This window comes from Cokeromyces recurvatus (genome assembly GCF_025118155.1).
Source record: "Cokeromyces recurvatus strain NRRL 2243 chromosome Unknown BX663scaffold_2, whole genome shotgun sequence".
In the NCBI taxonomy this organism is placed as follows: Eukaryota; Fungi; Mucoromycota; class Mucoromycetes; order Mucorales; family Mucoraceae; genus Cokeromyces; species Cokeromyces recurvatus.
In genome coordinates, this window is record NW_026251388.1 from 110,044 (window position 1) to 135,035 (window position 24,992).

Sequence of the window (24,992 nt, forward strand, 5' to 3'; positions counted from 1 at the left end):
ATTGTACACATATTTTTTTTTTTTTTTTTTTTTTTTTTAATTATTCTACTACATTGAACAGCATTCTATTTAAATCAAATACATAAAATAAAAATGGAACGTTCAGTGACCATTGATTTACCTGTAGAACAAGTTGCTAAAGTAGTAAAACGGCATCTTGTTTATCATCAGACTTCTTCTGCTTCTTCATCTTCTCTAATTCCACCACGACCTTCTCGTAAACAGCGTAAACAACAACAAAAGCAACAACAACAACAAAAAAATTATAAATTAAAAGAACAACAGCAACAACAACAAAAACAACCAACCTATAATACACATCATCTTTTACCAGGAGGTTCTATTTTAGACGAAATTTATAAATGGACAGCTCATGTAGAAAATAAACAACAAAAAAGAAATAGAGCACAAAGTATATCATTACCTGCCATTCGAGAACCTATTATAGATGCTTCATTTCAATCATTAAAACAACCTGGAGGCTTTAGACGTCATTATGTATTAAATAAAGCAGCAAGACAAGGAAAAAGACTTCCCAATTTTGTAACATCTAGTTTTGTTGAATTTTTATGTTTATATGGACATTTTGGTGGTGAAAATCTGAGTGATGCTGATGAGTCTTCTTCTGATTCAGAGTCTTCCTATCATTCAAGCGAAGATGAAGCAAGTAGTGAAGAAGATGTTCATGAAGTGGAAGGTAGCATTATGGCATACCGTGGACAACCTTTAAAGAATTATGTGTCTTATGGCAGTACAGATGATCAAGAGTATTCATCTTTATTACCAACGACAACCTCAAAGAAACCGTTAATACCTTTACAATATGAACAACTAGAAATAAGAGAAAGAATGCCGTTATTATCAAGGTCACGTCCAGGTCAAACATTACAAGGAAAGGCAACACCCGGAAAAGCGATGTTTTTATTATTAAAATCATTTGTTACTACAGGAATCATGTTTTTACCAAAAGCGTAAGTACCTTTGTCATTCCCAAGTACCCCCCCCTTTTATTCATTCTTCCTCTTATATAGGTTTTACAATGGAGGCTTAGTTTTTTCCATTTTTGCCATCGTTGCTTGGGCTTTTATATCATTATGGTCATTTTTATTACTCGTTCAGACTCGATTGATTGTACCGGCTAGTTTTAGTGATATGGGAGGAGTCTTATATGGATCAAAGATGAGAAAGGCAGTATTAGTATCGATTACTTTATCACAAATAGGATTTGTATGTGCTTATATGATCTTTGTTGCAGAGAATTTACAAGCATTAGTTCTTACATTTTCAAAATGTCGAGTCTTAATACCAATGCATCTTTTAATATTAGCCCAAAGCTTTGCATTTATTCCATTAGCTATGATACGAAAGATACAACGTTTATCTATATTTGCATTGATTGCTGATGTATTCATCGTGATTGGATTAAGTTATTTATTTTATTATGATATAAAAGAATTAATTGTGATAGGTATAGCTAAAGTAGAGATGTGGAATCCAGTTCATTTCCCTTTATTTATTGGCACTGCTGCTTTTACATTTGAGGGTATTGGTTTAGGTAAATACATGTATATGCGTATGTGTATATATATATATCTATATGTCTATATGTCTATATATCTATATGTCTATATATATATAGAATATAAGTAAATATGTGTATATGCGTATGCATCTATATATACATATACAAGTATATAAGCATATAAAGTATATACGTATTAAAGTTGTGTATAGTTATCCCTATTACAGAATCTATGAAGGAACCAAAGAAATTCCCCAGCGTTCTTACAAAAACATTAGTTATTATTACATGTTTATTTATTTCAATGGGAGCTCTTTCATATATGACATTTGGAGATAATATGCAAACGATTATTTTATTGAATTTACCTAGTAAAGATCCTATGGTATCCACTATTCAAACCTTATATTCCTTTGCTATATGTTTATCTATCCCCCTTCAATTATTTCCTGCTATTCGAATTATGGAAAATGGACTATTTACGACTAAATCTGGAAAGAATAATGCAATTGTTAAATGGCAAAAGAATGTATTTCGAGTCTTTATTGTCTTTTTATGCGCAGGTATAGGTATTATGGGTTCAAAGGATAAGCTTGATAAATTTGTTTCCTTAATTGGTGCCTTATTCTGTATTCCACTTTGCTTCATTTTCCCTCCTTTATTTCATTTAAAAGCGTTAAAACTACCAACCATTAGACGTTTAGCAAATTATAGTTTAATTCTATTTGGTGGTATTTGGTAAGTTAACTTGTTCTACATAAAAGTCTTTTTTTTTTTAACCATAAAGATATATAATATTAGCATGATATTCGTCTTTTTCACAACATTAACTCAATGGAATTCCTCTGAACCAACTGATCCTGTCAAGCAATGTATTATACATAAAGTATAATGTTTTAATATACCATCAACACTACTTGTGTAAAAAAAAGGAATAATGTTTTTTTTTATTATTATTATTATTAAAGTTTAGAAAGATGAAGTTCTTGTTTATTTATTTTTTCTTCCATGACTTGAATGACATATTCAGCAGAACCCCAACTTGCTTGAACCCCAAATCCACCATGTCCATAAGCATGTGTAACCTGTACAGATCTCCTTTTATCTCTTGAAACTAATTTAATACAAAAAAATAAATATCTTTTGTGTATTTTATATACTAATTTCAGTCTTTACATAAAATTTCATTTTCAATACGTGGTCCACCTAAACGTGTAGGACGTAAACCAACAGCATATCTAACGATGTCTAAAGGTTGATGATGATCCGTTCTTAACTCTGGACATAAATTAACCGTTTTTTCTAAAATCGACTTTGTAACTGTATCATCTGGAAAGGGATTACTAAAAGAAAAGAAGAGTTAATTATGTGTGTGTGTGTGTGTGCAAATGCATTTACAAATCATGTTCGTTGGCTGTTCCACCAAGAATGACAGTCCCGTCAGATCTAGGAATAATGTAATTTATATTTTTTTGTTTTCCTAATATTAATCAATCAGAACTTGTGAAAGAGGAAAAAAAAAAGTATAGAATGATATTACCTACATGTGTAATCGTCTTTTTAATGTGGGATGCTTTAATGATGACTGTTTGTCCTCTTGTTGGATATAAAGCGTTATCTTGTACGCCTCCAAGGAATCGAGCACCCAATCCAGTACAATTAATGACAGCAAAGTGCTGTTCATCTTTATTCATCTCTGTTGGCTGTTGTTGGTGCAAAAAATTGAAAATTTCATCAATATGGGAGAGTGAATAGCGTACAAGATGGCCTCCAAAAGATTTAAATTTAGAAAGTAACCATTTTAAATAGACAGGTGTATTAACAAGAACTTGGTGGGCCAAAAAAAATAAATAAAATAAATTATGTCAATATACCATTACATATCATTTTATGATAATAATTACCTGTAGTATAAGTATGTCCTATTTTAGCTCCTTCAGGTAAATTATCCTTTTCTGTCAATAATTGAAACTATAACCATATATCATTTAACTGTTACTTTTCTCTCTCTCTTTTTTTTTTTCTTTCGTTAATACTATACATTTTGAACTACATCTTTAAACCATGGATCTGTATTCTCAATAATAGAATCATCATCATAATAATCAAAGCTAGGAACTATCATGATACCCGTAGATTCCTTTTCATTATTCTCTGCAAGTTGAATAAACTTTTTATAACTAATCGTATCGAATCCTATAATAAATATTATCAATATTTTCCCCTTCCCCCCTCTTTAAAATGAATACAGATAAAGTTTTTTTTTTTTTTTTTTTTTTTTTTTTTTTTTTTTTTTTATCGTGTTACTTTGAAGTAATTGATCATCATTTTTCGCCATGGTTCGCCAGTGAGCACCTTAATTTCATCGTTTTTTTTTTTCTCAATAAACTTTCGATAATAATAATAATTGTGAGTTACCTGCATAGGGTGAGGTATATTCAATAGATAGGTCTCCAGGTAGATGCTTGGCTACAATAAGCACTTTTTTATATCCTTTTTCCATTAAACTTACTGCTGTAGTAAGACCAGTGACACCTGCACCAATCACAACTATCGTTTTCTGATTCTTCTCGTCCATCCTACTTTCTTCTTTCAACACACACACACACACACACACACAAAATTGATAAAAAAAAAAAAAAAAAAAAAAAAAAAAAAAAAAAAAAAAAAAAAAAAAAAGAGAGAGAGAGAGAGAGAGAGCAAGGAGAAAGAAAAAAAGAGGATATTGATAACCATGTTGATTGATTCTAATTTGAATGTACACTCTGTGATACCAATTACTTTATCCAATCATAACAACTAAAAGCCCTTCTTATTATATTTATCTATTTTTTTTTATTAGAATAATATGTATACTTGAACAGATTATTGTTATTATTATTATTATTATATTTATATATATATGTTAGCTAAGTGTTATCTATGCAATCCTTTTTTTTTTAAGATTATGTGTATTTGATATGCTTTAAAAATAAAGAAAGAAAGAAGAAGAAGAAGAAAAGAGATGCAAAAAAAAAAAAAAAAGGATTAAATAACAGGCTTTGATTTAGTTACATAATTACTAGGGAATAATCCAGAGATGGCATCCCCTTTACCATTATCTTTATATCCCATCCACCATACATTATCACTTGTATCTGTTACGACAATAGGTGTATTTGCACCAAATGCTAATTCTCCAAATTCTTTTGCATCAAATGGATATTTTGCATAATAAAGTTGAGGTGAATCTTCTGTAGCTGGACTATTCGTATTATTACTATTATGTAAAGCATTTGACATCATGATACTAAATGGCAAAGGACCTGTGGACATACCACCACTTGACATCCTTGGTTGTTTATGAACAGAAGAAGAAGAAGATCCAACAACCGCCATATCAGCCAAATCGACACCCGTCGGTTGTCCACGATGAATAGCTGCATGATGTCCTCCTCCATCTACAGCTGTTGAATAGCCTGTTGCAACCATGGTTGTAGTATTAGGATTGTTATTTGAATATTTTTCATTCATTGCAGGGAATGTATCTGCTGCTGCTGTTGTTGCTGTTGCTGTTGCTGCTGCTGCAGTATTAGTAGTAGTACTAGTAGTAGAGGGATCAGTTAGGTTAGCAGCATTAATCATAGCTAAAAGACTTGATGGTCGATACTTGGGTTTCCATCCTTTCATGGGTTCAGAATAATGATAATATTCTGGATGATGACGTCGTTTGATAAACAGAAAGAGGAAGGCAATGAGGACCAAGAAGAAAATGATACCTAATGAAATAGCAATTGAAATCAAAATAACGGCCGGAACTGAAAGATAATGACGAGTAGAGTGGATGGCTGTACAACAAGGCACTGCTGTAAAGACACGAGATATAGAACCCCCTGTTGCTCCATCACGAGATGCAGTTAACAAATAAGGATACCAACGATGTCCATCATAGAGTGCAACACTACTACTACTACTACTACCATCGCCAAAATCGGGTATATCAAGGTGACCCACGACCATCAACATGGTATCCGAATTGGCTGGGTAACGTGAAAGAGTCGGCGCTGAGGATCGTTCAATAGGTGCCCACAACAATTGACGAATGGAGGTAGTAGGACCCAAATCATGTTCAATAGATGTAAAATTTTCCCCATTCCAATTTGCAATATAACTACTACTATTACTACTTTTATTATTTGTTTTCCCTGTTATCAAATAACTACCATCACGGTCGTAAATTAAAGCGACAGGAGAAAGGAATTGTTCGTTATAAGGTGCTGCCTTCCAAGTCGCTGTGGTTGAGGTTGTATCTAATTCAGCTAGTGAAATAGATTGTTGTGTACCTATCGTAAGATCTCCTACTACCGTAAGTACACCTGAATCATTCAGAAGCATATCATGAATCGTTCCTGATATAACCGGTTGAATTTGATTCCATTGTCGAGTATCCATCGTAAGCATACAGATTGCAGAACAACCAAGTAAACCTGCAGTCGTGAAATGGCCACCCACAAAAACAGTACGACCATCTCCTTGAGGTCTGATCACATTCACTTGACCAGGTTGTCCATTTTCATCAAAGAGTCCATTTAACCCTTCTATAGTTTGACTTTCGAGGTCATAAAAGAGGATGCTCGTTAGCATCGTAGTCCCATCTGGTGCTGTCCCATTAAATTCTCCTCCAGCTACTAAACTATTTTTAATGACTGATAAAGTCCGAATCTCGCCTTGAATTCCTTGTAGGACACCTTGCCATGTTCCACCCGCTGTACGCATCACAAGATTGTACACCGTGTTATTCAGATGGAAATGACCTGCTAAAATAAGACACGTTTCTGTCTTATTTTTCCAAAATGCACCCGCATTCACAATAGCATCTGGATCTAATTGAGTAATTGAAGTAGAAAAGCTGTCACTTTGAGATGATGCGAGGGATATAAAGTCGGTAGTACGATACGTTTGTGCGTTTTTCACGGAACCAAGATATAAAGTTGTTTTTGGTCCAATTCGTACCTGATTTGCAATAGGACCTACTATAAGTGAGGTAGGTGTAACCCAGTTTTGGCTGTTCAAATCCCACTCTACATTATTATATAATATAGCATTATTATTATTTAAACTTGCATTAAATGGTCCTGATAAATGAATATGTTTGTTATCTGTTGAATATAAATAATCCACATTATTATTTACGCCCTAAAAAAAAAGATAATAAATAAATATATGAATATATGAATACATGTATATATATATAATATACTTACTTGATCCATGCCTGACCATGTATTTGACTGAATATTATATATAGCAACATGATTCAAATCATTTCTTTGCTGAGGTATCCATGTATTATTAAAGCTTCCACCCACAATCAAGTCTAAAAAAAATAAAAAAAATAAGAAAGAATAAATTATTTTTAAACAAAATTGTTAATACAAATTTATATACATATATCATTCATCCTTACTTGAATCTATAAGTAAAGAAGTAGAAACATCTCCATTTAAACCGCCATCTGTTAAAGGTACAAAACCTGTATCAAAATCATAAGCAACCAAACTGTTGATTGTATTGTTATTTAAAGTAAACTGTCCACCAATGTAAAGCTTATTTTCATTTGCTTGTAAAGTATGAACAATGGATCCCGATGGTAATTGTTGAGGAAGAGCTAACCAAGTATTGTTGTTGGGATAATAGTTTAAAATACTTGATAATGTTGAGCTTGTTGAGTTTCTAACAAATTGAATTGAACTTCCAAATAGTGTTACATTCGTTGTTGAAGATGTTCGAGCTGAAGGTGCTACTTTCATGACAATGGTAGGTTTAAATAAATTCGTTGTAGCTGCAATGGGGCCTGTATAAATTAATTTGTTTTCATCATTTACAATATCTTGATTTAATATTAAAGTAGATTTATTTCCGGGTGTCAATTGAATGGTTAATTCAGCTTGAGTACGTTCATCACAAGAACTTGTGCCTATACAGCCTGGTGTAGTTGCATATACATTATAAATCCCTTGAGCATAAATATATCTAAAAAGTAAAATTAAAATTAATTATGTATAAAGGTATCCTTATATGTATACATATATATAAAAGATCAAAATTTACGGCTGGTAAGTAGCAGATACATCCGTAGTTGATAATTCAGATACAGGAATACTAGCAACTAAGAAATTTCGATAAATTCCAAAAGAATATTGATTTGACCAATGACCTGTGGTAGATACTACAGAGGATTGAGAATTCAAATAAGAATAACAATTTGACTCAGTATTGCCACTCTCTGTTGATAGTTCAGGTTGAAGGGTAACATCTATTCATTCTCATCATTAGTATAACAGAGTCTTATTATTTTATCCATTCTATTCCATTTGTTTTTACCTGTCCTAAAAATACTGACACCACTTAAACCGCCACCTGAACCATACCAAGTATTAATATTGATTCGAATACCACTTGTAGTAATAGGTTTTAATACAGTAAAATCCTGATAAGGTATATTTAAATCATTTGATAAATAACATTCCTCTGTACAAGTCAAGTTCTGGTTTGTAACCGGGTCTTTGTAAGATAATTCAAAATATTCGTTTGATCCCAGAGAAATAATACTGAAAGAGAGAGAGAGAAAGATCAGATTTTGCATATATAATTATGTGTATAAATGTATATAAAAATATGTATATGCATATATATATAATACTCACCTAAATGAATGTGTATTTTTTCCATCAATATGAGCATTTGATAATCGAAATAGAGATGGTTCAAGAGGAGTATTAAATGTAGCTTCCCAATAACCAGGAACACCATCTTGTAAAAGCCAAGGTGCTCGAGAACAAAGAACATTTCTAGGATCTGAATAATTTCCAAAGTTCATACCATTTCCTTCTGAGATGGTCTATATATTAGAAGAAAAAAAATAAGAATAAATAAATAAATATATGTGTATGACATATAAGAAAAGAGAATTAAAATGTGTGTAGCTATATATATATATAAAAAAAAAAAAGATAGATTTTATTTACAGCAGTAGAAATTAAATTGATTTGTTGACTAAAAGTTTGATTCATATACTGACCATCACCGGTTGAATCAAATTGGCCTGCAAATAGAATTGATTGCTGTTGTTGATGTGGTAAAATAGAATAAACTGGGCCATTAAATCCGTTCCAAGGAACAGGAGACCATTGATTATCGTTCCAAATAGCAACATGTCCTGTAAATTGTTGGCTGTTATTAATAGGAGCTATAAAGTTTCCACCAACATAAACTGTGGATTGATTTAGACAATAAACTGAATAAACAGGACCGTCTAAGCCTTGTTGAAGAGGACTAAATGTACGTGATTGAGTATCGAATTGAACGATATTATTAAAAGTTGTATGATTTATGGTATTAAAGTTTCCGGCTAATATAAATTGAGTATCAGTTAATTTACAAAAGGTTTCAATTGATCCATTTATAGTAGAAAAAAAATTAAATATCAGCATATCGTCTTCTTCATCAGATGTAATGAGTGAAGTTGTTGGAAGTGATTCAAATTGAAGAGAGTTTTTAAATGGTGAAAGACCAGCATAGTCACCAACAAACCCTAATTGACCACCCACTGAATCAAGTTGTACTGCTGGTAATTCTAAAGCTGATTGTTGTTGAAATAATAAAATAAAAATAAGGAACCATAGTATTGTCACCATGCCTCCTTCTTTTATTGCTGTTATATAATCTCTATTTTATAAAGGAAAGAAAGGAAAACAGTTATAAAAAAAAAAAAAAAAAAGGAGGGGAAAAAGAAAAGAAAAGAAAACAGTAATAAAAAGGAGAATTAAAAAAAAAAAAAAAAAAAAAAAAAAAAATAATCAAATTGATAATTAATTTTATAAATTCAAACTCGTGTAAATAAAATAAAATATTTCATTGCATAACAAGACTTTATTAATTTTTTTTTGTTTTTGTTTTGTTTTTTTTGTTTTTTTTTTTTTTGCTTTCTTTTTTCTATTTTTAATAATGACATCTGCAAGCATAATTAATACAGATTTCCATAGTGCATAAGGTCAATATTTCTCTGTCATTCTTAATAGAGAAAGTATTTATACCCTCCTACATCGTTTCGGGTAAAATTCATTATGATGAAAAACTATTTATAAATAGTTACTGGTTCTAAATAAGAATTGGAAATAGTAAATCAAGAGGTTACCATTCTTCACTTTAAAATAAATAAAATGAGAAATATCGAATGGATATGCTTCTCCTTCCTTCCTTTCTTTCTTTCTTTCTCCTTTATTAATACCTATTACAGTAAATCTAAACTGGTTCGATCCTATATCTAGTCTTTATATATCTGTTTCACATATTTGTGTTGTCATAATTTCTTGCTACTTGGAAAGAAGCATATGGCTTATTTATCTTTATTGTTTGTTGCCTATTCTTTCATTGACAGTTAACTAGATAAACAAAGCCTTTTTTTAAAGGCTTATAGCAAAAGATGTTCTTATTACTTTAATTTAGATAATATTTCTTTTTGGTAATCTTTTAATACATTGTAATGATGAATACTCTTTATAATTGTTTTTTTTTAACCATGAATATTTGTTAAAAAGTTCTACAAACAGATATATGTCTTGACATGATATCTAAACCATAAATACAGCAGATTATATTGAATTTAAGATTTAAAGGAAAAAAAAATATCACATATCATTATTGGTAACAAATCATTACACATCAATTATTCTATTCATGATTTATCTTTTCTAAAATGAATATGAATCAATTCATTTTGCTACCTTTGACCTTTAGCCCTCCTATATGTGATAGTATATCAACTCAATATATGGAGCGCCTCATTCATACACTAGATATGTGTGTAAACATCTAATAAAGTCAATGTGTTCAACAACTGTCCTTTATTAAGCTTGCTGTCACTTTTTTTTTTTTTTACCATTCCTTCTTCTCATTAAGTCTCAAATGCTTCGAATTTATGTATTCTTCTCGGAGCCTTTTCAATAAAGACAGTGTTTATTCCCTTCAATGAAGCTACACTAACTTGAAGGAAGGGGGTGAAAGTGATAGTGATAAGAGGGGGGGGAGAATAAAAAATACCCTTAGCTAGTCTTTATTTAGGAATATCTACACATACTAAACATTTATAAAATAAATATATTTTGTATAAGAATTATCTTTATTCATATTATAGCAGGTATTCCTTTACATTATGAACATAGGGCGAGAATAAAATATATGTTTCAATGGAATGTTTTCTATTTTTTTTTTTTTTAAAAAAAAAAGGAGTTGAGAGAGCACAAGTTAACATCTGCAAACAGTATAATAAAGCTAGTTAGCTTGTTTTAATTGAAATATGAATTAATGAATTACAATGAATATATGTTTGAGTTTAAAGTAAATAGGTATCGTAGTAACGAATTTGGTTGATCATTTTAGTGAGTTACTATAGGAACGTGATCAAGAATAATGAATTAGTTCCTGATGATAATAATAGATCCAAATAGAATGACTGCTCTCTCTCTCTCATTTTTGTCACAATTGTGATAATAACAAAGTTTCTCCTGATAAATTCAATAGAAAAAAAAAAAAAAAAAAAAAAAAAAAAAAAAAAAAAAACTTTGAAGGTTGCTTCTGAGAAATTTTGAAAAAAAGATCATATGCTGTAGTATGTAAAGTATTCTAATAAAAGAATGTAAATGTTCTTTGATGCATGTTAACACTCATCTATATAATAAATATTTTACTTCTATGTATTACACATAGAACTAAATTAGTGATCACTATTGAACAATCAAATATAATATATCTAGTAAAGTTTAAACTAGAGTCGCTATCGGTTACGATGCAAATCATCACTTGAGATCCTTTTCTTTAATAGAATGAATTATTTTGCTTGTATAATAGATATTAATATGAAAAAAAAAACAATAGTAAGTGGTTATTTTACCTTGATGTATATGAAATGTTACACTCTAGACAAGGCCATTGTTGTTTCCTACAAAAATGAAACTATATTATAGATTTGTCTGTTTGCTACTGCTAGTTATTTGTACAATCCTTCACGTATCTTCATTATTGTTACAACTACAATTCCTTGGCTGGCTACCCTCTCTTCCTTTTCCTCCCTCCTACTAACCGTGTCGTCACAGCTCCATTTTTCCTTTTTAATAACCCTTTTCTTTACTCTCTTAATTCCTAAAAGGATAATTTATCTTTATTATTATTATCTTTTTTTTCTATTGATGCGATAAATATCTTGTGCTCTCTCTCTTTTTTTTTTTGGGGGGGGGGAAGGTTTTTTTTTAATGTACTATTTTTCATATTTCCAATCTCAGATAACCTCAAAAAAAAAAAAAAAAAAAAAGAAAAAGAAAAAAAAAATCAATAGTTTCATTTTAGTTGCCATTATTTTATATGTGTATATATTTCCCAAGTACATAGTAATGACACAATATCTTATTGCTGTATGGGATTATGAAGCTGAAGGTGAATTTGAACTTTCTTTTAAACAAGGCGATAGAATCAAATTATTAGAAAAGCATAACGATGATTGGTAAACATTCACTCCATCTTATTAGATTAAAAAAAAAAAAAAAGTTATTCATCTCTCTCATTCACTCATACTCACACTCCTTTTTTTTCTACATTCTTTGTAGGTGGGAAGGTAATTAAAAATAGTAGATAAATAACAGGGCTTTTAAAACGAAAATAAAAAACATTTGCAATTTCAACTATAGGTGAATTAAATGACGAGATTGGCTTTTTTCCTGCAAATAGAATTCGTTTAGAAACGCCTGAAAACTTGAGTAAATATATAAATTGACTTTATTTTTTTTTAAAAAAATAAGAAAACCAATAGATATTAACTTTCTTTAAAAGCGCACGAAACTGTAAAGTGTAACGTTTTTTATATATTTATAGAGAGAGAGAGAGAAAGAGTTGAAAAAAGAAATTAGCTTATCATCGATATAATGTTTACCCCCTCTTTTTCTTTCCAAAAAAAAAAAAAAAAAAAAAAAAAAAAAAAAAAAAAACATTAGGAATCAACTAAAATTAAACCATCAGCAATAGCACTCGAAGATGTACCTCCTGCCTTACCTTCAAGAACACAGCCACTTCCAGAATCACGTCCTATTTCAAGTCCACTGGTATCTGAATTTACGGAATCTCCTTTACCAGAAGGTTGGGAGCACGCTTATGGTAAATGCCATGAAAAAATAAAATAAAATAAAAACAATGTATTAACAACTGTAAATATTTACATACATACCTTGTAAAGATCAGGATGGTACTATTTATTATTTTAACGAATCAACAGGTGAATCTCGATGGGATAGACCAACTACTACTGCTATTACTCCGCAACTCACAGGACTCCAACGTGAAGAAAATAATAGTGTAGATACAATTCTTCAAGTTTTAAAACCTGAAGAGTTACAAAGATTGGTATTATATATAAAGTCAAGGGGTAAGGTTCAATTTAATTTTTTTATACTTAACAAAATTTTACAAATAGGAATTCGATAAATTACAACCAGAATGGATTCGACATAAAGGATATATTCAAATGAAAATAATATCTGGAAAGGAAGATGGTAGTAAGTTAAGCTCCTGGAAAGTATACTATGCTGTATTATCCAATGGATTTTTGTTACTATATAAGGAAGGACATGCTAGAAGCAAGGTAAAGGATTTGATAGAGATCATAAGTTACCCCCCCTTTTTTTTTTGCTCTAAAACCCATCCATAGAAATCCTCTAGAACACATGTACCTATAGGAAGCTTTGATCTTGAATCTTGTACAATTGATCCTGCAGGAAAACAGGATACAAGACGCAAACATGTTTTTATTATTTCTACACCTAGAAAAGTAAAGCTTTATGTTCAGACGACAAGTAATAAAGAATTCTCTGCATGGCTTGATGCTATTATGAGAGAGTTAATTGCACGTAAAGAAGGTCAAAACGATGACACAGGTAAAGTACTCTATTTGTATGTATTTATGTATTTTATTCATTTAATTCATTTAATTCTTGGGATTAGAGATTATGAGACTATTAAAATCATTAACCATTGATGAAAGTCAAATGAAAGTAAACCGAAAAATAACTCAAGAACATGTAGAAGATAAGAAAAGTTTGGGTCATTGGTTCTCTTCTAAGCCAAATAGTAGTGATAATAATTTTGCACAAAAATATCAATATGCTCAATCACAATCGTCTAATGGTAAAATAGTATAGATTATGATAGTTAAAGATACAAAAAATAGAACTATTAATATTATTATTAGATCATGATGTCTTTGGAGGATATTTAAATATGGAAGAAAATGGAGATATACCACATGTAGTGTCTCTATGTATTAAAGAAGTAGAAGCAAGAGGTTTGAAATCAGTAGGTATTTATAGATTATCAGGTCCTGCATCTACTATACAAAAGTATAAACTTGCATTTAATAAAGGTAAGAGAAGTTTGTATGTGATTATAGGGGAACAAAAAAAAATTAAGCCCATAACTTATATAGGAGAACATGTCAGTTTTAGAGAGGAACATGATATTAATACTGTAACTGGTTTACTTAAACTGTATTTCCGTGAACTTAAACAGCCTTTAATGACATATGAATATTATGGATGGTTTATTGAAGCTGCCAGTAAGTAAAGCATATACTAAGTATATGTATATGTATATATATATATAGAGAGAGAGAGATTCATCTATAAATATTTCAAATAGAAATTTCTGATTACGAAGAGAGAATGTATCAAATTAAATCAATTATACATAGTCTACCCAGACCTAATTACACTGTATTAGAATATTTAATGCGACATCTTCATTTAGTTGCTTCCTATTCAGAAATTAACAAGATGGAAGCCTCCAATTTAGCTCTGATATTTTCAGTGGGATTATTAAGAACATCACAAGAAGATGATCTGAGTAGTTTTATTATGTCTGATCTTCAAAGTAAAATCATAGAAGCCATTATTCAACAAGCAGATTGGTTCTTTGAAGAAGATAATGAAGAAGAACAAGAAATTGATTCACATGATAGAAGTCAAACATCAGACCTTATATATGTAGATAATCATTTTAATACTAGTAACAGTGAATATATCCATAAAGGACATTCAAAAACTGAAAGGTCTTAGTTTATTATAACAATCATTACAAATACATGAAAAAAAAAAAAATAAAGGGAAAATTTTCTAAAAAAAAAAAGGGAGAGGGAGAATTTGCAATAAATATAATATCATTCTATATTCACATATATTATCAATAATCAGTAAAAATATATACAATTATGTTTTCTAGATGTTCATCGTAAATACTATAAATTTGAAAGAAAAGGAAGAAAAAAAAAATTGAGTATACAGTTTGTAATTTACACTAAATATACTTTACTGCTCCAATTGCTCCTAAATGACCTTCATGTCGAAGAAACAATGCTTTCATTTCGCCATTTGACCAAAATTTAATAGCATAAGATAAAGAATTCATTGTGATTGGATGACCTATATACATATATACAGGATAAGTCAGTATGTTTTTATGTTTTTGTTTTTTTCTTAAAATAAAAAAATAAAATAAAAGACATATAAATAGGCGCACATTTACCCCGAATAAAGCATCCACCAAAATAGATTCGTTTTATACCATGTTGTTGTGCATTTAAATAAGCAATTTGACCAATATTGTTACTTACCATGTATAATAAACTCTTTGAAATATCAGCTGATTCAAATTTCTCTTTATTCTGACGTGCGCCTTTCCTGAAGACTTTTCCAAAACTAGAAGCAATTCTTGAAGACTTTAAACCAAGCTTACTATAATCTGTTCCGTATATATCACCTACTAATAAATCCACGTTTCTATTGTCTCCTTTTTTTGATATTTCCAACATATCTGCAAATATTCTTATTTAGTTTTATGATATACATAAATAAACTGTGTGTCTATATACCATCAAATGAGGAAGCATCTGTTAATAAAGATAATAATCCCCAAAGAGTACCACCGCCTAGCTTTAAATGTAGATGAGTATACATCCTGTCCTTTTTATTTATTTATTTATTTATTTTTTCATTACTTACAGAAGTTCCACTTATACGAGAAAAATCGTTTGGTCCTGGACCATCTACTTTAAGTATACTAACACCAGAACCAATATTTACAAGCTACAAGTGAATTAATTAATTACACGATCATAAAGAAAACATATCGATAGATAGATAGATAGATAGATTACCATATATGGATATATATTCTTTGATCGCTCTTCAAAACAAATAGGATTTGCATCAAGTTCATTATAAGTAAACACTTCAAAAGGTATTTCTGTAATAAAGAAATTGAGGCCTAAATAAATAAATAAATAAACATAGAAATGCAGAAAAACGAAAAAATTATATTTACCGGTAATTAAACATTCCATTTCATCTTCTTTTTGTATAATTACACCAGGTAATCGAGATTTTAATTTGTTATAATATAAATAAGCACCGCCTCCTGTTGCTTTAAGGATTTGCTGAGTAGTACCACTATAAGGTTGTTGTGCAACATTCTTTAATAATGTTACAATATAGTCAATACATTCATCTACTTTCTCTGTTTCAAACGTTTTAAAATGAAGGCGACCTCCTTTACAGTCTGCTGATAAAGTAAAATAAGTTATCTTCGCCAATGTTCCGCCTATCTAATAGTATTTAATATCTAATTAGTTTTTGTTTTGTTTTGCTTAATATGTAGAACAGCATTTGTGTGTATTTTTTTCTATTTACATCAATAGCTATTTGAGACACATGTTCCGTTTGATTAGGTAAAAAGATATCTCTTGTCTCGTGTGCAGAATGAAATGTTTCTGATACATATGCACCAACAATATTCATAATCTATTTTTATTTTATTTATTTTTAAAAGAGAAAAGAAGACAAAGGAAGAAGAAGAAAGTAACAAGGAATAGAATAGGATGAAAAAAAAAAAAAAAAAAAAAAAAAAAAAAAAAAAGATATTATTTGATCGGAGCCAACAAAAAAAAAAGCAGCAATATGTGTAATAATCCTTCTGATGGTGAGTCTATTTTTTTTTTATTTTTGGGGGAAAAAAGAAAGAAAAGGCAAGAAGGTAGAAGCGAGGAGGGGAAAAAAATAAATTAAATAAAATAAAAGACAGTGGTTTCATATAAGAAATTTAGATATTATGTGTGTGCATTGTTTATTAATTATTACAAAGACATTTTGTACTTCCTCTTCGAACCGCCTCCCCCCGCCCCTAACTTTAACCTTCCCTTGTTGAGTCGTAATACTAACTAAAATTAAACAGATAGACAAGAAAATAAGATGTGGTAATATGATTTAAAGTATGAGAAAAATAATAAGGGTGAGACATCGAATTATCAAAATTTATTAACAGTCTTTTTTTTAAAAAAAAAAAAAAAAAAAAAAAAAAAAAAAAAAAAAAAAAAGTTGCGGAAATTTAAAGCCCTTTGTTATCTAAAATAATAAAGATAATGCGATTTTATTAACTCGCCATCTTTTTTTCGTAGTTGAGCATACATATATCCTTCTTCTTATCTTTGGAGCATTGTGTCTAAAGTGACACCAATATAACTGGGGGGTTTTTTTTTCGTAATGTCTAAGAGGGCTAGAGTTTATAATGAATCAATTATCGTTCTATTATCGTTGCAATCAAACAAGTCTTTTGTTATTACTATTTCACCTCTTCCCCTTTTTTTTGTAGATAGTAGGGCACACTATCCGTCAGCCACCTTATCAACGTTCTTTTATCTCAGATACATCCAACACTATATTGGCTATTAGGGAAAAAAAAACTTATCGAATTACTGTATTAACCTCTAAATTCGAATACTTTATTTTTTAAACTTGTATATAGCTTAAGTATACATGAAAAAAAAAAGTAGTAACAAAAAGATAAAAATATAAGATTGAAGTTGTGTAATGGACAATCTGTTAAAATAAAAAAGTGAACAAATACTTTTTTTGATTTTAATATGTATTTGCATATATAAGTTTCATTGCCAAGTTTACATCCTATAAGTAGTATGACATGTGCCTGAAACTTTTCTTCTTCCTGGATGGTGTATTCATCGTACTACAAGATCATAATAATATATTACACGTTATCTATCTCTATATTTTACACAGACATATGCACGGCAAAACAATAAATTATAGTATGTATGTACGATAAAGAGTAGTGCTAATTATAATGAACATGAGTTCATTTAAGATATAACCCTTTTATTATTGTTATTTGTTATAATAATGACAAAAGTATATGTAAAATAGATATATAAAATTAAAAGGGAATAATAATAAGCTATCCGATAAATGTACTGACTTTTTTTTTTTCAATATAAATGCACATATATAAATGCGTAGACTATAAAGTATGATAATTATTCAATGAGGAAGAGATTTGGAGATTGGTGATAGGTGGTAGCAATAGATTATAAAAATCTTCTTCTATCTCCTCTTTTTCACTCATGTTATTTTTGATGGCTATTCTCGGGTCATTATTATGATTATTACTGGTATTAGATAACGGTAACAAATTTTTATTGTACACTTCATTTGAGGAAAATAGAGGATGAATGATTCTTAATTTTTCTAGCCAGTTTTCTGCTCGTTGAATTGTATCCTCAAATATAGTAGAGATAGAATTTAACATAGTGCTTGATTCTTGTCCAAACGCTAATAAACGAAGTGCAATATCTTCTTGTTTATATGGAATAACTTTTTTTGTTTGTTGTTGTATTTTACTGTCTTTTTGTTTATTACCTGTCTTGATATAATCATCATCATCATATAAAGAAGCCTAAAGTTATGATAACAAGATAGAGAGAGAGAGAGAGGAGTATTAAAAAAAAGGTAATTGTATATATCATATGTGTATATAAATAAGTTTTTTTTTTTTTCCTTTTCTTTACCCATCTAATAGGTAAGTTGAGAATAGCTCCTCGTATAGTTGCTTTTGTTTGATATGGCAGCGCATTAGTTGCATAGCATGTAATAATATCTATCACCTTTCGTAATGTTGATACCATATCCTGTTTAATTGATGAAAGTAGTGTTGCTGACTGTTCTTTATTTTTATTATTATTTGTTGCAAGTGAAACTAGAAAGCCTCGAATAACATTCATTTGCTCAGTTATATGTTGGATGGCATATTGTAGCCAATTTAGACAATATTTTAAACATTTCATGGATTCCTCACTAACAACAGCGACTGTTGAACCTGCTGCTGATCCGGCACCTAATACAAACTGCTGCCATGTTGTTGAACTGTTATTTTGATTATAACATTGTCTTGAAAACGATTCTGAGTTTGCTGCTGAATCTTCCGACGACGTATAACTCATCTTTCTCTATTACTTGTTTCCTAATATAAAATAATAAAAAGAATGAAAGAAAAAAAAAGCTCCTGATACACGACAAAACAACGAGAAGAGAAAAAGAGAGAAAAAAAATAGATATTTGAATATTTTTATATTTGTTCTTAGTTGTACAAATGATTTTATTTTTATTTTTTTATATGCGTCTATTTTCACATGCTTTTTTTTTATTTTTACTGCTAAACATGTTCTTATTACTTTGGTTATAAAAGATTCTTAATAAAAAGAAAAAAAAAAAGACGTGATATAAATTTTGCAATAAACATTCATTATCTTCATACTTGAAGTAGAATTTCCTATAAATAAGTTGAGAGAAGTTATTCAAAAAGAGACAAAGTAACAATAGCAAAGAAAATAAAAAGTAGTTGTATATACAATGGCAAAAAGTCCTATTATTGTAATCTGATATAATAAAGAAAAAAAAAGAGAGAGAGAGAAAGAGAAATAGTGAATGGTCAATGTTAAAGTAATAAAATCGTCTACTGTTTATAAATGTTTATGCTATTTTAGTTTTATAAAATCTATTATCTTTAAAAATGTATACTGCTTTGTATACAATTGCATATATCATAGTCTTTTGCTCACTATACTAATATACTAATAAAGTATCCATTTTTCAAGTCTTTGCATCATTTGTTAAATTTTGCCTTTTCTTTTTTGTTCTTTTCCTTTAACAAATGTATCTATATTGCGTACTGTCATTTGAATGGGTTAAGTATATTATTTATTTAATTTTGTTTTGAGTCTCAAGTAATAAAACTATACAATATGTTCTTTTCCTTCAAAGAAAATACTTATCATTAATTCATCTAATCAGATAGGGATTCTTGATAAACTGAATAACTTTGTAATATGAATTTCAAAGCTAAATTTAAATGTATTTTATAACTCTTTGACTTTTTATCTTTGCATTCTTTCACTGTATATGTTTTCACTAGCTCTTACTATAGAACATAAAGTAAATACACTAATAAATATCAATTTAAGGTACATAACTGTGTCAATTGTTTTTTCTTTTTTTCTCCACATGAATTACTTTAAAAAGTGTTATATCGTGCCTATAAAGGAATTCAAACTTACTTTATAAGATAATAGAAGATGTGATATTTTTCTTTCTCTATATATACATATCATATATAATTAATATGCTAATTTTCCTATTGACTGTCTCTTTTCATACTCATAATGATATAGAAATAAAATTCTACAAGCTTCATCTCTCATCTAAATATCAAGATTTGGATTTCTTTAACCATAGACACAAGTCCTTCTTACTCTTAAAGCTATTGGAATAATTCATATTTTTTTGTCTGAGTTATAATTTTTTTTTTCCTTTGATCCTCATAAAAGGAAAATTAAAGTAAGCAAATAGGTTAATTCTTCCTCTATTAGCCAGGTAAGAAAAAGAAAATAGAATAATTATGCATCCATCCATCTAAATAATGTATTGATTTATCATCTAACTAGTTCTTTAAAAACAGTCCTCGAACAGTTAATTATACAACATGTCGAAGAGAGAATCTAAGGCCATTTACTTCCAAAAGCTCAACGATTACTTGACTAACTATCAATCCATCTTCATTGTCAATGTTGATAATGTCAGCTCCAACCAAATGCACCAAATTCGTCACTCCCTTCGTGGTGAAGCTGTCGTTCTCATGGGTAAGAACACCATGGTTCGTCGTGCTTTGAAGGGTATGATCAACGAACGCCCCGAACTCGAAAAGCTTCTTAACTTCGTTAAGGGTAACATTGGTTTCGTTTTCACCAATGGTGATCTTAAGGATGTTCGTGAAAAGATCGTCTCTAACCGTGTTGCTGCTCCTGCTCGTGCTGGTGCTATTGCTCCTGTCGATGTCGTTGTCCCTGCTGGTAACACTGGTATGGAACCCGGTAAGACCTCCTTCTTCCAAGCTCTCGGTATCCCTACCAAGATTGCTCGTGGTACCATTGAAATCGTCTCTGACGTTAAGCTCGTTTACGAGGGTACTAAGGTCGGTCCTTCCGAAGCTGTCCTCTTGAACATGTTGAACATCTCTCCTTTCACCTATGGTATGTCCGTTGTTCAAGTCTATGATGCTGGATCTCTCTTCTCTCCCGAAGTTCTTGATGTTGAGGAATCCCAATTGGTTGGTAACCTCATGGCTGCTATCCGTGAAGTTGCTTCCATCTCTCTTGCTGTTGGTTATCCTACCTTGGCTTCCGTTCCTCACTCCGTTATCAACGGTTACAAGAACTTGTTGGCTGTCTCTGTCGCTTCCGACTACACTTTCCCTGGTTCTGAACAAATCAAGGAATTCATTGCCAACCCTGAAGCCTTCGCCGTTGCCGCTCCTGCTGCCGCTGCTGCCACTGATGCTCCTGCTGCTGAAGCTGCTCCTGCTGAAGAAGAAGAAGAAGAAGATGAAGATATGGGTTTCGGTCTCTTCGATTAAGTCAGTTAATCTAGCTTTCTAATACATATATGCATATACATTTATATACACATATATATTTTTTTTAAAAAAAAAAAATTGAGCAATCAATAAATTTTCTATTGTGCCCTTTTTTTTGTCAACAATAATATCATCTATTTGCAGCATTTTTGAGTTTTTCAATTGTCTGAGTTATATATTTAAGCTCTAATATTCTTGTCAATTACATTCTAGCCAATGATGAAAACAAGGCTTTAATTTTAAAGAATGGATTACTTATTTATTGCTCAACACTAAGATTGATTAAGCTTTTCGTTTATAGCAAAAGTCAAAGTTTCTTCTAGCTTGCATTCCCTTTTAATCATATTATTTCTTAAATGTGAATCTACTTGTTTTTTATTATTCAAAAAAAAAAAAAAAAAAGGAGAAATAATTACTGTTTCTAATGAATGTGATGCATTTCACTTTGAAGTTGGTGAATTAATCTATTTTTAACATGATTAGAATACATTTTTTTTTTTAAAAAAAAAAATAAAAAAAAAAATAAAAAAATCGTCGCAACAACAGTTTACATTGCAATTATAATAATCAAGATAATATACTTGCCTTAACATTTGTTCATTTTCTTCTTTATATTGTTGAATAGCTTGACGGAGTTTACCATTGTCATTTTCTAAATTTTGGAGTTTTATGCCCTGATCCTTTAATTTAGCCTAGTGTGTTTTTAAAATGTGAATTTCTTGAATTGCAATCCTAAAATTTTATAATTTTATACCTCTGAACTCTCAAATTCAGCAGTCATCCATCTCATTTCAAGTTCTTTTGATTTCAAAACTTCCTCCTTCTTCTGACATTCATCATCTAACGTTAATAATTTTTGTTTATATTCTTCATTTAATTTTTCGATATCCTTTTGCTGTGAGGCTGTAACGGTCTTTAAGCGATACGAAAAGCTTTCTAATTCTTTATCCTTCAAATCAAGCAACTGCTGGAATTGTGTTTGAAGTACATTGATCTCTTTTTGATGTTGGGATACAATAGATTGAACTCGGCTATCATCATTCTTTATAAAAGATGAATAAATACATTTGTATATAACTACACACACACACACATATATATATATATGTACCTTTAACTGTGATGCGGATACGACTTCTTCAAGTCTTTCTTCAGCTTCTTTGATTTCTTTATCTTTAACATTTAACATGTTTTCATACGCTATCTTGAGTGTTCGTAATTCCTCTGCAGTTTTGTCCGAATTTTGAACTTCTTTTTGAAGTTGCTGAACCTGATTATTCATAGAAGTCAACTCATCCTCCTTTTTCTTTAAAAGTTCCTTATTTGCAGTTTGTTCTTCCTCATGTCTAGATTTCATTTCGTTAACATAGTCTTCCTTTTCTGTCTTGACCTGTAATTTGTTTAATTAATAATTTCCTTGTCTACCTTTCTTTTTTTAATTATTTTTTTTTTTTTTTTTTTTTTTTTTTTTTTTTTTTTTACCTTTTCTAATTCTTTAATAGTATCTGCTAATTTTGACTCCAATAATTCAACAGCTTTTTTATTCTCAGCTTGAAGTACATTCATAGATTGATCATGTTCAGCATGAATCTCTGCCAACAGTTTTTGTTGTTCTTCTTGCCAAGTCAGTTGAATAGATTCTATTTCCTTTTGCATTTGTTCAGTAGCTTCTTCATTACTCTTTGCATGCCTTTCATCCTGTAATTGATACTCAGCTTGCAATAACGCAAGTTTCTCTCGATATTGTGATTCTAAATTCGCTTTCTCTGTAGCCAACTGAATTTTAACTAACTCTGTTGCCTCTGTAGCTTCCTTTAATTCTTTTTCCAATTGGTTTTTAGCGTTCGTATGATCATCTATCAATTGGCTAATTTGTAATTCAAAATTTTCTGCAAGTTCAGCCTATATAGATTGGTACATTTAGATAAGTAGTATACTATATAAAATAAAAATTACCTCTATTTCAGATCTTAATGATTCAGAATGCAACTCCATCTTGGATAATAACTTTTGTTGACTTTCTTCATGCTCCTTCTTCAAAGATTGAATAGCTGCTTCATTTACGGCTTTTAATTCCTGCAAAGTTGAATCATAATTGGCCTTCAGCTCGGTCTATACAATTTTTATATTGATAATTAATAATTAAAAAAAAAAGAAAAGACACACACAATATAATAAATATACTAAATTCTATCTATATCTTATACTTTACCTTTATTTTTTCAGTATCATCCATCGCTCGAGATTCATTCTCTTTCTTTAATAATTCTATGGCTTCGTTATGAGAAGACTTGATGGCTTCAATTAGATTTTCATGTGTTGAATTTAATTGTTGAAGCGTCATATCATGTTCGTTTTTTAAATTTTTAATATCATTCTCATGTTCCTTCTTGATCTCATTCAAGGATAATTCATGTCTTTCAATTAAAGATGAAAGCTCCTCTTTTAATTTGTTTTGATTTGACTCAACAACACTTTCGTATTCTTGATGTAACTTATCCAGTTCCTCCTGTTTAATCTGAATAGCTTGTACATGCGCTTCATTTAGAGTTTGGGTTTCAATAAAATGCTTTTCCTGAAGCATTTCTATTTCTTTATGCATCTCTTCCTGATATGATTTCATTTCTTGATCCATTGTAACCTTATACTCTTCCTTTAATGTCTCTATAGCCAATTCATGGTCCTTTGTAAGTTTCTCAAGCGCCTCTGTATGAAGCGCCTCGGCGGCCTCCATTTTCTTGTTATATTCTTCTACTAATGTCTTATTTGATTCTTTAAGTGTATTCATTTGTGACTCATATTGGTCCATCAGCTTCTCTAATTCTCCAGAACCAGATGATTTTAATGTCTCAATATGATTCATTAATTCTGTGCGTTGAGTTTCCAACTCTTCCAGGACCTTCTTCTGCTGTTCCATCCTTTCACTAAAATCTTTCTCAGCTTCAAGTAAAGCCTCCTTCTTAAGATCTAGTTCAGATTGTAAGGCTTCAATAGCCTCACGATGTTCCTTCTCCAATTCGGTAATAGCCTGATTGTGTTGTTCATGTTGTAATTGCATTTGCTGATCATGATCTGCTTTTAAAACAGATATTTGCTCATCTAATTGAACCTTATGAGAGGCTTCCAATTGTGTAAGAGCATCTTGAAGGTCTTTATCACTCTTTTCTTGATATTCTTTCAATTGTTGAAGATGCCCATCTTGGAGTCGTTCAAGGGCAATTCTATGATTCCTTTTCATTTCTTCTACAGAGGCCTCATTTTGAATTTGATTCTCCTGAACAAGTTGAGCATGATGTTCCTTTAAATCAAGAATCTCCTTTTCAAAACGACTTTTGATCTCTGTCAATCTTTCATCGTCCTGAGAAGCATCAGCAGCATCAGCAGCAGCAGCAGCAGCAGTCATCTTCCATTGCATCTCTGCTTCTTCTAATTGCTTTTTATGTGACATTTCTAATGTAGCAATCGAAACTTCAAGTTCCTGTTTAAGCCTATCATTGTCCTTCTGCAATGTCTCTATCTCTAAATCATGTCTCCTTTTCAATTCTTCAAGCTCTCTATCAAACTTGTTCTTCATGGTATTTAGTTCATCATTTGACTGACTGCTTATCGACATCTCTGCTTGATGTTGAGCCTCTTG

General features: G+C 30.3%; 10 protein-coding genes across 10 annotated transcripts; 5 read left to right on the forward strand and 5 right to left on the reverse strand.

Annotated features, from left to right (window-relative positions):
* The first annotated feature begins 29 nt into the window (after positions 1 to 29).
* Positions 30 to 2,453, forward strand: BX663DRAFT_446713 (transmembrane amino acid transporter protein-domain-containing protein). The gene is made up of 4 exons (XM_051523686.1): positions 30 to 971; positions 1,032 to 1,555; positions 1,735 to 2,260; positions 2,324 to 2,453. The coding sequence occupies exons 1-4, from the start codon at positions 94 to 96 to the stop codon at positions 2,412 to 2,414; spliced, it is 2,019 nt and encodes a 672-aa protein (XP_051386855.1). The 5' UTR covers positions 30 to 93; the 3' UTR covers positions 2,415 to 2,453.
* Positions 2,454 to 2,466: 13 nt separating this feature from the next.
* Positions 2,467 to 4,142, reverse strand: BX663DRAFT_494047 (uncharacterized protein). Its single transcript, XM_051525441.1, has 8 exons — positions 3,941 to 4,142; positions 3,830 to 3,877; positions 3,564 to 3,718; positions 3,427 to 3,493; positions 3,063 to 3,350; positions 2,921 to 3,002; positions 2,699 to 2,865; positions 2,467 to 2,636 (listed from the first exon to the last, which is right to left on the reverse strand). The coding sequence occupies exons 1-8, from the start codon at positions 4,098 to 4,100 to the stop codon at positions 2,485 to 2,487; spliced, it is 1,119 nt and encodes a 372-aa protein (XP_051386856.1). The 5' UTR covers positions 4,101 to 4,142; the 3' UTR covers positions 2,467 to 2,484.
* A 162-nt stretch (positions 4,143 to 4,304) lies between these two features.
* Positions 4,305 to 9,263, reverse strand: BX663DRAFT_557515 (cortical protein marker for cell polarity-domain-containing protein). The gene is made up of 7 exons (XM_051531772.1): positions 8,530 to 9,263; positions 8,209 to 8,402; positions 7,886 to 8,112; positions 7,613 to 7,817; positions 6,969 to 7,534; positions 6,766 to 6,878; positions 4,305 to 6,697 (listed from the first exon to the last, which is right to left on the reverse strand). Exons 1-7 carry the CDS (start codon positions 9,196 to 9,198, stop codon positions 4,550 to 4,552), a joined length of 4,122 nt encoding a protein of 1,373 aa, XP_051386857.1. The 5' UTR covers positions 9,199 to 9,263; the 3' UTR covers positions 4,305 to 4,549.
* Positions 9,264 to 11,894: 2,631 nt separating this feature from the next.
* On the forward strand, positions 11,895 to 12,514 carry BX663DRAFT_120417 (SH3 domain-containing protein). The gene is made up of 4 exons (XM_051521515.1): positions 11,895 to 12,059; positions 12,163 to 12,170; positions 12,244 to 12,312; positions 12,386 to 12,514. The coding sequence occupies exons 1-4, from the start codon at positions 11,950 to 11,952 to the stop codon at positions 12,460 to 12,462; spliced, it is 264 nt and encodes an 87-aa protein (XP_051386858.1). The 5' UTR covers positions 11,895 to 11,949; the 3' UTR covers positions 12,463 to 12,514.
* Positions 12,515 to 13,436: 922 nt separating this feature from the next.
* Positions 13,437 to 14,167, forward strand: BX663DRAFT_426905 (Rho GTPase activation protein; the record flags this gene model as incomplete). Its single annotated transcript, XM_051522581.1, has 3 exons — positions 13,437 to 13,482; positions 13,550 to 13,732; positions 13,797 to 14,167. The coding sequence occupies 3 exons, from the start codon at positions 13,437 to 13,439 to the stop codon at positions 14,165 to 14,167; spliced, it is 600 nt and encodes a 199-aa protein (XP_051386859.1).
* Positions 14,168 to 14,705: 538 nt separating this feature from the next.
* BX663DRAFT_494061 (type II pantothenate kinase) lies at positions 14,706 to 16,489 on the reverse strand. The gene is made up of 8 exons (XM_051525442.1): positions 16,288 to 16,489; positions 15,923 to 16,202; positions 15,756 to 15,865; positions 15,601 to 15,684; positions 15,471 to 15,531; positions 15,125 to 15,412; positions 14,912 to 15,021; positions 14,706 to 14,837 (listed from the first exon to the last, which is right to left on the reverse strand). The coding sequence occupies exons 1-8, from the start codon at positions 16,393 to 16,395 to the stop codon at positions 14,826 to 14,828; spliced, it is 1,053 nt and encodes a 350-aa protein (XP_051386860.1). The 5' UTR covers positions 16,396 to 16,489; the 3' UTR covers positions 14,706 to 14,825.
* A 1,242-nt stretch (positions 16,490 to 17,731) lies between these two features.
* BX663DRAFT_494066 (transcription factor Opi1-domain-containing protein) lies at positions 17,732 to 19,097 on the reverse strand. The gene is made up of 2 exons (XM_051525443.1): positions 18,456 to 19,097; positions 17,732 to 18,343 (listed from the first exon to the last, which is right to left on the reverse strand). Exons 1-2 carry the CDS (start codon positions 18,885 to 18,887, stop codon positions 17,909 to 17,911), a joined length of 867 nt encoding a protein of 288 aa, XP_051386861.1. The 5' UTR covers positions 18,888 to 19,097; the 3' UTR covers positions 17,732 to 17,908.
* A 736-nt stretch (positions 19,098 to 19,833) lies between these two features.
* On the forward strand, positions 19,834 to 20,315 carry BX663DRAFT_494068 (uncharacterized protein). Its single transcript, XM_051525444.1, has 3 exons — positions 19,834 to 19,864; positions 20,001 to 20,037; positions 20,101 to 20,315. The coding sequence occupies exons 1-3, from the start codon at positions 19,846 to 19,848 to the stop codon at positions 20,213 to 20,215; spliced, it is 171 nt and encodes a 56-aa protein (XP_051386862.1). The 5' UTR covers positions 19,834 to 19,845; the 3' UTR covers positions 20,216 to 20,315.
* A 72-nt stretch (positions 20,316 to 20,387) lies between these two features.
* On the forward strand, positions 20,388 to 21,431 carry BX663DRAFT_494070 (ribosomal protein L10-domain-containing protein). Its single transcript, XM_051525445.1, has one exon. The coding sequence runs from the start codon at positions 20,426 to 20,428 to the stop codon at positions 21,353 to 21,355; it is 930 nt and encodes a 309-aa protein (XP_051386863.1). The 5' UTR covers positions 20,388 to 20,425; the 3' UTR covers positions 21,356 to 21,431.
* Positions 21,432 to 21,834: 403 nt separating this feature from the next.
* Positions 21,835 to 23,011, reverse strand: BX663DRAFT_572798 (uncharacterized protein; the record flags this gene model as incomplete). The annotated part of the gene is made up of 4 exons (XM_051532138.1): positions 21,835 to 22,047; positions 22,110 to 22,397; positions 22,467 to 22,694; positions 22,889 to 23,011. The coding sequence occupies 4 exons, from the start codon at positions 23,009 to 23,011 to the stop codon at positions 21,835 to 21,837; spliced, it is 852 nt and encodes a 283-aa protein (XP_051386864.1).
* Between the last annotated feature and the right edge of the window lie 1,981 nt (positions 23,012 to 24,992).

What these genes read in the sequence shown, in the direction of transcription:
- BX663DRAFT_446713 (XM_051523686.1), top strand. Translation starts at nt 94, where the DNA reads ATGGAACGTTCAGTGACCATTGATTTACCTGTAGAACAAGTTGCTAAA. An exon ending in ATCATGTTTTTACCAAAAGC is followed by an intron (nt 972 to 1,031) that starts GTAAGTACCTTT and finishes CCTCTTATATAG; the next exon opens with GTTTTACAATGGAGGCTTAG. An exon ending in ATTTGAGGGTATTGGTTTAG is followed by an intron (nt 1,556 to 1,734) that starts GTAAATACATGT and finishes AGTTGTGTATAG; the next exon opens with TTATCCCTATTACAGAATCT.
- BX663DRAFT_494047 (XM_051525441.1), bottom strand. Translation starts at nt 4,100, where the DNA reads ATGGACGAGAAGAATCAGAAAACGATAGTTGTGATTGGTGCAGGTGTC. An exon ending in AAAGACGATTACACATGTAG is followed by an intron (nt 3,003 to 3,062) that starts GTAATATCATTC and finishes GATTAATATTAG; the next exon opens with GAAAACAAAAAAATATAAAT. An exon ending in ACAGCCAACGAACATGATTT is followed by an intron (nt 2,866 to 2,920) that starts GTAAATGCATTT and finishes CTTTTCTTTTAG; the next exon opens with TAATCCCTTTCCAGATGATA.
- BX663DRAFT_557515 (XM_051531772.1), bottom strand. Translation starts at nt 9,198, where the DNA reads ATGGTGACAATACTATGGTTCCTTATTTTTATTTTATTATTTCAACAA. An exon ending in AAAAATACACATTCATTTAG is followed by an intron (nt 8,113 to 8,208) that starts GTGAGTATTATA and finishes TCTCTCTTTCAG; the next exon opens with TATTATTTCTCTGGGATCAA. An exon ending in CATGGTCAGGCATGGATCAA is followed by an intron (nt 6,698 to 6,765) that starts GTAAGTATATTA and finishes CTTTTTTTTTAG; the next exon opens with GGCGTAAATAATAATGTGGA.
- BX663DRAFT_120417 (XM_051521515.1), top strand. Translation starts at nt 11,950, where the DNA reads ATGACACAATATCTTATTGCTGTATGGGATTATGAAGCTGAAGGTGAA. An exon ending in AGAAACGCCTGAAAACTTGA is followed by an intron (nt 12,313 to 12,385) that starts GTAAATATATAA and finishes TTTCTTTAAAAG; the next exon opens with CGCACGAAACTGTAAAGTGT.
- BX663DRAFT_494061 (XM_051525442.1), bottom strand. Translation starts at nt 16,395, where the DNA reads ATGAATATTGTTGGTGCATATGTATCAGAAACATTTCATTCTGCACAC. An exon ending in TGTCTCAAATAGCTATTGAT is followed by an intron (nt 16,203 to 16,287) that starts GTAAATAGAAAA and finishes AAATACTATTAG; the next exon opens with ATAGGCGGAACATTGGCGAA. An exon ending in AATGGAATGTTTAATTACCG is followed by an intron (nt 15,866 to 15,922) that starts GTAAATATAATT and finishes TTATTTATTTAG; the next exon opens with GCCTCAATTTCTTTATTACA.
- BX663DRAFT_494066 (XM_051525443.1), bottom strand. Translation starts at nt 18,887, where the DNA reads ATGAGTTATACGTCGTCGGAAGATTCAGCAGCAAACTCAGAATCGTTT. An exon ending in TCAACTTACCTATTAGATGG is followed by an intron (nt 18,344 to 18,455) that starts GTAAAGAAAAGG and finishes TCATAACTTTAG; the next exon opens with GCTTCTTTATATGATGATGA.
- BX663DRAFT_494068 (XM_051525444.1), top strand. An exon ending in GATGTGATATTTTTCTTTCT is followed by an intron (nt 20,038 to 20,100) that starts CTATATATACAT and finishes CTCTTTTCATAC; the next exon opens with TCATAATGATATAGAAATAA.
- BX663DRAFT_494070 (XM_051525445.1), top strand. Translation starts at nt 20,426, where the DNA reads ATGTCGAAGAGAGAATCTAAGGCCATTTACTTCCAAAAGCTCAACGAT.